The 12,273-nt window shown below is 45.3% G+C and overlaps 1 protein-coding gene and 1 long non-coding RNA gene across 4 annotated transcripts in view; one reads left to right on the top strand and one right to left on the bottom strand.

The window, feature by feature from the left end:
• LOC120097692 (uncharacterized) overlaps positions 1-1,737 on the top strand; it is a 22,503-nt gene extending 20,766 nt beyond the window's left edge. Inside the window, exons 4-6 of the long non-coding RNA XR_015648337.1 lie at positions 223-412; positions 1,129-1,250; positions 1,502-1,737. This is a non-coding gene — a long non-coding RNA (uncharacterized LOC120097692). The remainder of the gene's footprint in view (positions 1-222; positions 413-1,128; positions 1,251-1,501) is intronic.
• Positions 1,738-9,219: 7,482 nt separating this feature from the next.
• Atrnl1 (attractin like 1) overlaps positions 9,220-12,273 on the bottom strand; it is a 543,698-nt gene continuing 540,644 nt past the window's right edge. For all 3 annotated transcript variants that reach the window (XM_087552341.1, NM_001431114.1, NM_001431115.1), the window contains 1 exon segment: positions 9,220-11,503. In XM_087552341.1, the coding sequence (XP_087408467.1) occupies positions 11,382-11,503 (122 nt within the window). In that variant the 3' untranslated portion in view covers positions 9,220-11,381.

Here is a 12,273-nt window from a genome sequence, read left to right as displayed (position 1 = left end):
TGCTCCCTTCCTCTCTATCTGCCCAGTGTCAGGGGGTGGAAAGGGTGGAAGAAAAAAGAACCCACCAAGTACCCAGAAGTAGCCACAGGTTAGAAGACAACAGCATCTGTCGAGACAACAGCCAGTCCTTACTGAACTTATCCCAGGCGGTGTAGTGACTGCACAGCTAAGAGCTGCCAGGGCCAGCTCATGTCCCCCAAGGCCATTATGTCACATGTCCAGGAATGGCTGGGTGAAGCCCATCAGCTGTGTTATGAATGGACTCCCATTTCTGGAAGATCAACAAAGGCAACCTAAATGAAGAAAACACCTGGGTCTCTAGGTAGAGTTCTTCAAGACAGTTTCCTGTCAGTTTTGAGAACAGCAGCTTGTGGTCCTGCCTTCACCATTCACCAGTTACACGTAAGTGTAGGTGAGTAAATGGGCCCTCGTTGGTGTGTGTAGTTGATGCTTCAGGCTGGTCAGGCAGCAGAGTGAAAGGTGAACTTCTGTTGCCCTAAGTAAAGAATTCACCAGGACCTTTCTCAAAACCACAGAGCCCCACACTACCCTACCAGCTGACTTAGGAACAGTTGGCTTCTGGTGTGCCTCATTAGCATAGGCAGACCACGACGTGTGTCCTTGTAAAAGTTTATTTTCAAACATCTATAACTCCTGAAGAGACCTTCAAGTGGGTATTTATCAATTAAAACACAGGCAACAGTGAGGTGTCGTGGCTCATGCCTATAAACTCAGGACTCAGGAGGTGGAGAGAGGAGGATCAAGAGCTCAAGGCCAGCCTGTTTTATGAGACCCATTGTCCAAAATTAAATAGATAGATAGATGATAGATAGATAGATAGATAGTAAATAAATCACAAGACATTAATAACATTCTTGTTACCCAAGTCTACCTTCTAGGTCCTGCCCACCAAGGCCAGAAAACCACCTTGGAGGTCACAACCTTGTGGGACCTGGAGACTACCCTGTGGTCTGTAAGAGGTGCGGAGTATCTGGTGCTGCGTTTCAGTCACAGCCCCTCCGTCCTGAGTGGCTCTTAACGGAGTGCCCTAGTTGGGACCCTCTATCCCCCACACTCCACTGTTATCCTAGAACCTGTTAAACGTTAACATTCTTACTGACTTCCTAGATCAGAAACTACAGGCGGACAAGGCTTTGCTCTAACAACCATGCTCCAGTTCACTCTGACAGATGCTGTAGCTGAAGAAAAATAAACAAGCCTATTTTTCCCACTTACTTGGAAACGAAACAGTTAAGTTTTTAAGTGGTTAGACACCTGGAATTTTTGCTGGGATTTTTCTATATTCAGGAAAAAGAAATGGGGGGAGTGGGGACCACCTCATTTTTATGTGACTGACTTATGTAAAGTCACTTTGATTGGAGAACGTGACAATGAGACCAGACCTGGTCTTTAGCTAAGAAAGGCTGCGACTGTAACCTTAGCACGGTGAATATCCACCGTCTGAAGGTGAAGCCACCTGATGATGTCACCTTTTTAATAGATGTCAGCATCTATCTAATCACGCTGTGACATCATTGATAGCTGTTGGATGTTCCTGTGTGCCATTTGACTTTAGCTCCTGGAATCACGAGCAGCCACTTGGTGACAGAGTCCACGGAATGAGAAGAACATCTTAAATTTCACCTCAAACGTATCTTCCGTCATTCTTATATGTAAATATATGGAAAGACACCATTTTGTTGTATACAATAAAGGGGCATTAGATGTATTTATAAATACGTTTTCTTGTTTTAAGATTTATTTTAAAACAGGCTTTTACATGAAAGAAATTAAGGCCCATTATGCGTACACAGATGCCCAAGAAAGGAGTGAGCTGCGTGATGCAGCACACACCGTTCGATAATCTCATATTGGTTTATAAAGCCCAGAGAACACATTTAAATGAAGGGGGATCGAGGGCGCATGATGGACAGCACTGAAATCTCTTCCACTTGATTAAAAATTCCTAGTTCCTCTTGAGCGAATTGTTCGGAGTTTTTGAGCAGCCTCTGCCCTGATTAAAACAAATTAGCATCAAAGATCCCCTGTTGAATGAGAAGTCATTAATTGAGAAACAAGCAGTGCTCCTTAATTACCTTTAGAACAGAGAGAGAGCAAATACTCGGAGGTTCCAGAGGGGCCGCCTGGCCTGCACCACAGGCTCCTTCCACAGAGCTGCTGGAATAAAACTCAGCTGCAGACACTATCGGGGACCATCCGTGCAGGCTTCAGTAAACACCTCGGATTGTTTATCCAAGGAAAATACCTACCCGGCAACTACCAACGGAAGTGAGAGGAGCGTGTTTGCTTTCTTCCTTTGGTGGATGCTTTTAAAAATGCGTTTTGTCCATGTCCCCATCGATGGAGAAATCATGAAAGCTATTGTTTTGGACACAAATGCCCCCCACCCTTTTTTGTAAAACACTTCACTTACGAAATTCCTAGCGAGATTCCAGAAGCATCTGAACAGGTGAGAAAATTCATTTTTTAGTTGGACATAAAGTGTTGAACTTCAAAAAATATCTATCTTCAGATGAAAATGTCTATGTATATATACATATATGTATGTATGTGTGTATGAAGATAGGGTCTCACTCTGCAGGTGTTTTTGGTTTTATTTTATTTAATTTGAGACAGGGTCTCACGAAGTAGACTGGGTTGGCCAGGAACTCACTATAGTAGCTCAGGCTAGCCTAGAACATGTGATGGTTCTCCTGCCTAAGTTCCCAGAGATCTGACATTCTGAGGAAATTGTGACAGGGCACCTTGTTCTGTCCCTCACAACAGTCCTCAAATTGAGGTGGAAGCCAGCTCCCTCTTTCCCCAGGAGCTGGAACACACTGAATATTACATGTGGGACTAGCACTGGACAAGCACCCTGCTAGAATGCTGCAGGCTCCAAAGGCCCTAAAACCCTTTCTGCGCATGTTCCCTGGCAGGAAGAAACTATGCAGGGGTGGTGGGGAGGAGGCGGGATCTGACAAAGGACAAAATCCCACATAAGGCTAGCATCTGGATCTATACTAATGTGGCTAAGGCCCAACATGAAAATTTTATTTAATTTCAGAGGATAAAGAGAGCATTTTACCAGTTGAATTACTCTTTATACCAATAGACTGCAGATCTCAAACTTTTCAGACATTAATCGCTATTCTCCATCATGACGATAAACTTGACATCACTACAATCTTCTCCGATAGTGTCTTGGAGCCTATATCAAAACGTTTTTCAAGACTCTATCAAGAGTAATTTGTTTCAAAAGAAAAATGTTACTGTGAATTGTATGGGCACTGTGTTGGGATTATAATCACAGCTGAAACATTTGTAACAGTAGAAAAATTGGATTCTGTTGTTGTTGTTCCAGGTAGTTCCAATAAAGGTGTAACAAGGGCCTTTAGATATTCTTCAGGATAAAGTAATCCTCAGTTCAGAATGTGCAAAACCAAAGTGACTCAGCAACAGATTTCCACCCAACAGCTGCCGATGCTGTCATACCCACATTCCTGCTCAGAACAGGGAAGCCAAGACATTGTATCGTCTGCATCAAAATACACATTGTATCGTCTGCATAAAGCCACAAGGCAAAAATCCTTGGGCATCATTAATAGACCCTATAGTCTCACCACCGGCAAGCCAATGAGCTGTTGGCTTGTAGAAAAAGGCCTGTTCTTTGCCAGCTCACTGCAAGAGGTGTTCTTTTCTCAAGCACAGGAAGGTCAGATTGGAGCCATGGCTTGAGGAGTCAGCAAGGAGTGGACAGGGGTGGGGGATTTCAGGGGCTCCTCTTCCAGACAGATCATCTGCAAATGGATGTTGGGGAGGTGCCTGCGAGTGAGCAAGCTTCGGTTGAATCTGGAGTTCTGACGCCCAGAACTTGACAAGCCAAGCATCCTGTTTGCTACTGTGTATTTGCACTTTGAGGTAATTCATTTCAGGCTGGAATCAAATCGTTTTAGGCAGAGCTAGTGTTTTTTGGTGTCCTTCCAGCCGGCCTTCCCTCTTGAGTGCCATCGTATTTCAAATAAGCCAGCATCATCACGAGGGAGCAAAACTGCAGGAGACCACTTTATGCTGTTTGCTTGTTCCTAAAGCACTGCTTGATAGGGGTGTGAGCACGCACGTATGCACGCACACATGCACGCACATCTGCAGCTGGAGGGACAAACTATAGTGAATGGAGGGTCACGTGGCCTGTGCCGATAGGAAACGCACCACCAGCTTAGTGCTTGCTACAAAAACTACCATCTGAAGTTAATGTTTAGTTACCAGACATGTAAAGGATATTTTGAGATCCTGAGAAGCACAAGTCTGAGTCACCAGGGACGCATTCCAATGATATCAACTGCATCTTCCTCATTTAGCATCTCTGTGAACTGTTACCTACACACACACACACACACACTCTCTCTCTCTCTCTCTCTCTCTCTCTCACACACACTCTCTCTCTCTCTCACACGCAGCTCAACAGAAGCAGAAAGCAGTGCTCACAATCTGGCGAGTTTAATTTTTGGATCCTTGTACAGTAATACACAGTGTGTGACCATGGCCTCCTCTGATAGCATCAATGGCAGTAACAAAGAAGCCACAAAGTGAAGCAGAAGTAGGTAGGCATGTTTTTCTTTCTTTTAAGTGTGTAAGGACATTCTCATCCAAACTGTATTCTCCCACATGTCCCATGGCACATCTTAGGTAAGTTCTTTTTTGGTTTTTTGTTTTGTTTTGTTTTTTGTTTTGTTTTGTTTTTAATCATAGTTCACTTGGAAATAGCTTAGACAACTGACCCAGGCATTTAAAAAATGGGGGCTTGTCATTTGACTTCATAGAAAAATTTGATTGTGTCCCATTTTTAAAGCAACTGTCCAAATCTTAAGGCCACTTAGCACATCATCAGAACGTACATGATCTAGGATGCCTTTGAGCACCGGGGGCTCTAGAAAGACAGGAGATGGATTGCTACCAGAATTTATTTTCACTAGTATCTTTCTCCAGTGGGTTTCCTAGAGCTCTCTGCTCACCCGGGCAGCTAGTTCAAAGCGGCTTGTGCTTAACTGTCCTGGCTGAGCAAAACCATCACCTCTGCCAAAAGCCTGCTGGTGAGCAGAGGATGTGCGGCTGCTGGGTCTCAGTCAGAACAGCCTCCAGCACAGGAATGGGGAGAATTACCTCATCAATGGAAGGTCTAAGCTGGGGAGATAGGAAGTATGGATGAAATGGGGCAGAGAGCTTAGTTTATAGACAAAGATCCAAAATGACACTGCAGCTTCACGGTTAGAAGGTGCAGCAGCCAAGTGTGTGGGTTCAAAGCTATGAGTGGGACTGAGTTCCCAGTATGTACATTTCTGGGGGGGGGGCTCTCTTCTTAAAATCAGTTTTGAGACAAATCTCTCAAATCTGCATGCTAGGCCGTCTCTCTGGATTAGACAGCCATTTTGGTCTCCCCCAACATCTCTTGTGGGTTGCTCTTCGGAATACATGACAGAAAGCAACCTTGGAGGGAGGAGGGAAGAAGGGAGGAGGAAGAGGGAGGAGGAAGCAATCTTCTGACTGAGCAGAGGCACAGGGAAGCACTTAGACTGATCAGGATCCTGGCCAAAGGCCTGATGTAGATTGTGGGGCAAAGAGAGGACTTTTCAGGTATTTGATATTTGTGTGTGTGCACGAATGTGCTCATGTGTCTGTCTGTGTTTTGCATGTGCACACCTGTGCAGGTACATGCAGGTACAAGTACACACCTGTGCATTTGTTTGGAGGCCAGAGGTCAACCTCCAGTGTTCAAAGGATTATCCACCTTAAACATACATTTATTGATTGATGGATGGATGGATGTGTTTTTGGCATGATGGTGAATGTGGAGGTCAGAGAGCAACTCATGGGGAACTATGGCCATAGATGGTTCTCTCCCTTCACCATGTATGTCCTGGGGACCAAACTCAGGCTTTGAGGCTTGTTGGCAAGTGCCCTTACCCACTGAGGCATTTTGCCAACCTAACACTCTCCTCCTGTCTTTTTGAGACAAGTTCTCTTAGCAGTAGCAATTAGACTCTGCTGACTGGCCAGTGAGTCCCAGATTCCCGAAGGATTGGTCTCTTTCAGAGACCCCACTACTAGGATTACAGGGTGCGTGCCACTTTGCCAGGGTCTGTGCACATGAATGCAGGTGCCTACAGAGGTTGGGAAACTCTCTTGAAGCTGGAGTCATGGGCAGTTGCAAGCTGTCTGATGTAGGCTGGGAATAAACTCAGGACCTCGGCAAGTGCTGTCTGTGCAGGCTCCTAATTGCTGTGCCATCTCGATCGTCCACATAAGCGGCCTTGGAGCGATGGCTCAGGTCCTCCTGCACAGGAAGCACCTTGTGAAGTGAGCGTCTCTTCAGCACCACAGGTATTTGATCCTTATGTGTAGCTGGAGGGGAATCAGGGCTTCTGGCAGTGAACAAAGCTTGGGCCCAAATTGCCACAGATGACTAATCTCAAAGCTTGCCAGAGAATGTGAGGGCTTCGTCCAGTCTGTCCCAGGTGCTGGGGGACTGGGGAGGTGGCAGAGGACAAGGGAGGAGGGAGATGGAAGGAAGAGAGTCCCCAGTTCACATTCATCCAAGGCAACTTAGTGAGCCCCAAGAGCTGGGATACATCTCAGTGTATCCTTAGCATGAACAAGACCCCAATCCCAGGAAACGTTAACACAAACCACACATCCATGGCCACAGACCCTCACCGAGGATTCGAATCCTCAGTGTCTCTTGAGCAAACCCCCATTCTAAGAAAAAGCCCGTCAGGCATTTGATTCAGAGAGCATGTGGGGGAAAGGTCAGTGAGGCTCTGAATCGGGGAGGGGAGAATGATGTGGTTTGAATATGAAAATTGACAACATACCTTTCACAACCACCTTCCATTGGGAGGGGCCTTAGATTCTGAGCAGTGCTCTTAGCTGCATGATCTTGGGAGGGTCAACAGGATATGATGATGATGATGATGATGATGGTGGTGGTGGTGGTGGTGGTGGTGGTGATGACGAAAACATTGGGAGAAATGACCAGCCTAGTGGTGCTAGCCCCTGATCTCAACACTCAGGAGGCCAGAGAATTGGAGGGTTAAGGCCAGCCTGGGTTGTAAGGAAGACTTTGGAAAAACAAACAAAGCGAAGCAAACCTTTCAACCTTCAACACACAAAACCGATAAAAACCCTGTATTTGGTGATGGAGCACGGAGAAGCCATTTTTTTTTTATGTTAACTGAAGTTCTGATTAGTAGCAGGTCATAGTCTAGAACATATGCTTTAACGGCACATTTAAAAGTTTACACAATCAACGTTTAACACAGGCCTAAACACCTGCAAGCATACAGACATGTAGTTACAGTCATGTTTTTTCTTCATTTAAGAATCTGGGTAAAAGTAAAATGTTAACCGTGTACCACTAGAAACCACTGCTGAGCACCCAGCTGGCCTGGATTCCTTGAAAAATTATGCAAAATTCCATTATGAAAAAATGGAATTAGAGAGATGAATCATTTAAAGAACTCTGGAACTGCAGATGCAGGCAGCACAGCCCAGGGCAGGGTGTCCCTTTGCATGGGTAAGAGCTTCTGGGCAACTCACTGAGCAGGCAGGCCGCCCTGTCCTTGAGTCTGGAGATGGGAATCTGCCCTCACAGAGAGTCTATGATCAATTAAGTCCTGAGCTCACTCTTGAGAAGCAGCAAGTGGGGTTTGCAAGAAAAAGTGTACCCAGGTGGACTCTGATGAGTTCTCACTTTCTGAAGCTTTTAAACACAAAACCCGCTTAAGTAGCTCTGCGGGTGCTAAGAAAAAGCCCTCAGAATGGCGCAGGGGCTTCTGTCTCTCCTTGCCCCGTCTGGGGGTGGGTGCTGGCCCTGTCCATCCTTGCTCTTTGTGGGTGAGCACTGTCACTGTAGCTCTGGTTAGATGTCCTCAAGGAGTCCTCTGAGAATGGCTTCACCAAGACACAGGGTTAGACCAGAGTTCTGTTGCTCCAAATGTCAGGCTGGGTAAGAAAACCCACAGGATGTCCTTTTGAACAAACATACTTGACTTGAAAAGATGCATAAACTTAATATATGGATCCACAGATATGTCAAGCGGGAGGAAAGAGCCCCAGCCTGCCCCACCCGCCCGTGATTAGACCAGCCATCTCTGAGGATGTCAACAGCTCTGAAGGGGGGAGTGTTCCCCTCTTTACAATAGGGTTGGGCTTTCAGAACTTCCCCAGCACCCCACACACACCCTGGCAGACACGCTCTAAATCATCCCATGGCAGGGACAATGGCCGCTACATAGGTACCTCTGACTCATTAATGCCCAAGGAAGTTGAGATGTCAGAAGGATTGTTGGCACAGATGTTCTAATTAATGTTTCCTCTTGAACAGAACAGGACAGACAGGGCTGGGAGGCAGCTCAGTGGGTCAAGTGTTTGCCCTGACGCAAGCTTGAGGACCCATGTTCAATCCTCCTGAGTCCACTGAAGAGACAGATGAGAGGATCCCTGGGGCTCGCCAGCTAAGCTAGCTAAACCAGCAGCTTCTGGTCTGTGAGAGATCCCATCTCTAAAATCAAATTGGATCAAATCAAGTAAATGAAGATTAGGGAAGACACCAGAATCCAAAGTCTGGCTCTCTATATACACATGAATGCGCGTGCGTACACACACACACACACATACACACACACACACACACACACGCATGCATGTATGTATACATACACTTTTACACGTGCCCACATGCATGCACACATACACACTCTCATACACATGCATGTATATACACATGTGCACTTACATATACGCTCGCATGTGTACACACTAACAATACTCTGCAGTACAGATCACTTTTCTCTGCTTATCACTAATTTAAGCTTGTTACTCCTTCAAAGCAATTCTGAGCATCTTAACTCTGTTTAAAACTTACCAAACCGACTCATAAACACAAGACACCATGTTTTCACCAGGACTTCTTGTCAAGATAGCGTTCCCAAGTCAATTTCAAAGCTCCATTCCAGGCAACTGCAAGTGCTCATACTTGGCAGAGTAAGCTCTCACAGGCTGAGGAGTCCTTCCCAAGTCATTCTATGCTGAAGTGTTCAGAATTCCATTTTAAAGGTTTCCAAGAGAATCAATCATTTGAATTAACTTCTCAGAGGAAAGTCTGCATTTAGGAAGTGCAGTGGGGGGAGGAAGACACGGAGAATGAGGGAGAACGAGGCCTTTTTGGTTCACTTCCCCCCGGGGGCGAAGAATTTTATTTCCAGTAAAATGCTTTATAAGCTGAGAGTGTATTGCATAATTGGCCACAGAGTTAACGGTAGAGCGTGACATTGCATTAATTCCATAATTATCTAAAACTCAAAATTTTTTGAAGTTTTAAGAACCTGGGGGATTCACAGTGGGTGAGACTGGACTTCCACAGGTCTGTTCTAGCTTCGTTGTTGGCAATTACACAACCTGTGTGACTACTTTACTGTCCAGGACTATTCTTTACAGGGACCGGTTCTTCCATTTTCATGGGGGTGGGGTGGGGGAGATCACCATGGAAAGTGTCCAAAAGGCGGCGATCAAATTACTTGGTTATTTTTAGGAGACGTTCATGAATTCAGCTCGACTAGTTTTCTGAGAGATGATGTCCTGGGAATTACCAACAGCCACTGCCCCCTCCCCAACCCAAACCCCATGGGCTGTAGAGAAAATTTCTAAAACTATTCTACAAATTCATCTGATTTCGAGTGCATGGAAAATAGAGTAGAAGGATCATGCCAACGTAAGGAATATAAGCTATATCCAAAAGGCTAGTTATCAAAATAAGACAGTCATGGTTAGATGCAACCTAACTATGCTTTAAAGATGCAACTACATAGTCTGTGGTCATTTCTGTTTCATAGTACACTCTATCCTCATCCAATCAAGCTATGTGTGTATACATGGCATTTGAAATAAATATTTGATATTGCGATAGGATCATATTCTGCTACTGTACAACCATGGCATGCAGCGACTAGGTATTGACTCTAAGGTGTCGTCACCTTCCAAATCCCAAAGAACATGAAACATGTGCAAACTGTACTTAACACTGATCGGATGGAATGGCTTTTGTGTTACAGGAAACCACAGGGAATGCAGCAGCTTCGGGACCCTTTTGCATTGTTCTTGTATCCCCGGTAGTCACCCTGAAGTCAGCCATGGCTGCTGCTCCGAGCTGAGTGAGCTTCAGTGAGCTACTGTTGCTATACTCCCCATTCCATGTGAGGGCTCCCACTTTTGTCTTTCCTCTCTGCTCTGATGGGGGGCGGGGGTTGCGTCGTCAGGGATGTTTGGCATGTGGTCAGCAAAGAATTTGCCTTTAGAATGTAGACTCCTCACAGCACCGCGTGACTGCGTTGGAGATGGGGATCTTGCTGAGGCTTGCCGGACCCAGCTCTTGTCTGCTTGCATTCTACAGGAAGAAGTTGGCAGCCGGGGAACTTGGAAAGTGTTACCTTTAAAATACATTTCGTTACACTTGTAAATAAGAAGTGGCAAACAGAAGAGAGCTGGAAGAAAATGACACATTCTTGTGCAGACTCATGGGAACAACTCTGGCCTGGCAGCAAAGCATCATGGGTGGACCAGAAGCTCTGCTACGGAATGACAGGCTTGGCTCTTCAGGTTCTCCAACTGGAGGCTGCTTGTGGAAGGAGGGGACACCAATTGCCAGGCAGCCCCTTTTATACCTGTCTTTTCAGGAGTGTCCTCCATTCCCTGAATTCCGACAAACTTCCTGACTCTCTGCTCTGACATTCCCACTAGTTGAAAACTGCTACCTTCTCAAACTGACTCTGGACCCCAGGTGGTCACGTGGAGGATTTAAACACATGACTTACAGCTTATTAAATGGAAGCCTTGCTTTCATGTTTGTCAGGAGGCAAAATGGCAGTCGCAGCTGCTAGAGCTTGTTCTTCTCCTACTCTGATGCCAATGACCTAAGTTTGCAAACGAGGCAAGAAAAACTGTACATTTCTCATTATTCAAGCATTATAAAATGTCTTTCTTTAAAGTCTTGGGATATAAACAGTTGATTTATATGAATTACATATTTCCATCTGCAATAAGAAACAATATACATCTTTTTTTCCATACTAAGTTATGTTAGCTCCCAGTCTGAGAGAGCCATAAAAACTGACTTTATCACTTGTAACCCTCAATACTGTTACTTAAAAAAAAAAACAACTCACTAGCAGTCTCTGGCCTTTTGGGACACTGCCCACTTAGAGGGAATTGTACCTGGCCCTGATCATAGGACATTATCCTGTGTGAGATCCAAGGCCACAAAACAGCTCTAACAGAAGCCATTTGTGAAGTAACTTGGGTGCACAGTACAGAGCTGGTTCCCATTCTCAGACACAAGTTCCTTGGCGTGTGGAGAGGTGCTTCCGATTGCGCACTCCAGAAGTCTTGTCTTTATTATCGGAAGGCTTCTGCTGTGAAATGTCTATCAGGGCACTGGCGATAGCAAGTCCTGGAAAGAAAGGAGAAAGATTTAGACTCTCATGGACATATGTGGGGTGGGTGGAGGTGGCTTCCGGCCATGCTAACTCCCATGAAAAGCTTAGGTCTTTACTAATGATCTAGCAGCGAACATCACACAGAAGAACAAGAAACTGAGTAAAACACTGGACCACCAGGTCAGAGACTGGGAAACATGATGGTCAACTGTGCACACTACTCCTTGTCTCACGTCTGTGTCTGAACGCAGATTTGTTCCAGATGGAGTGGGAAAGCTCCAAGATTACTATTTTGGTTTTGCATCTATAAACAAAACTCGTTAGATGTGCCTTTTAAAAGAAGCTTAGATCACTTAGTTTCTGGTTATCTTTCTCTGTCCTTGGCAAGTACTGCGCCTTGTTTCTGTAGAGTCCTATAATTCTTGAGTAAAGCAAAATAAACTCTAAAATTCCCATCCTTTGCCTCAGGGCTGGACTGCTGAACCTTTTTTAAGACCTGACAGAAGGGCCCTAGGGTCTTAGAAAATTGACTTTTTAAGTGAGCTGACCCAGCCCTTACATCCTCATGGGGCATCTTCATGTGTTGCTTCCCAAGGAAGAGCTTTTTTGGGGAATTATACCACACAAGATAATATTGAATCATCTTTTTCTCCTGGGTCAACTTATTCTATGTAAGCTCCAAATACAATCTGGCAGGAACAGAACTGAGCGCTTCTGAACAGAAAAAAAAAAAAAGATGTCAATAAAGGACCATAGGACAAAGGAGGTCCTATAGGAGGTCATC

This window comes from Rattus norvegicus, chromosome 1 (genome assembly GCF_021556685.1).
Source record: "Rattus norvegicus strain SHRSP/BbbUtx chromosome 1, alternate assembly SHRSP_T2T, whole genome shotgun sequence".
Taxonomy (NCBI): domain Eukaryota; kingdom Metazoa; phylum Chordata; class Mammalia; order Rodentia; family Muridae; genus Rattus; species Rattus norvegicus.
Note: the sequence above shows the minus strand (reverse complement) of the source record. Positions and strands in the feature narration are given on the sequence as shown.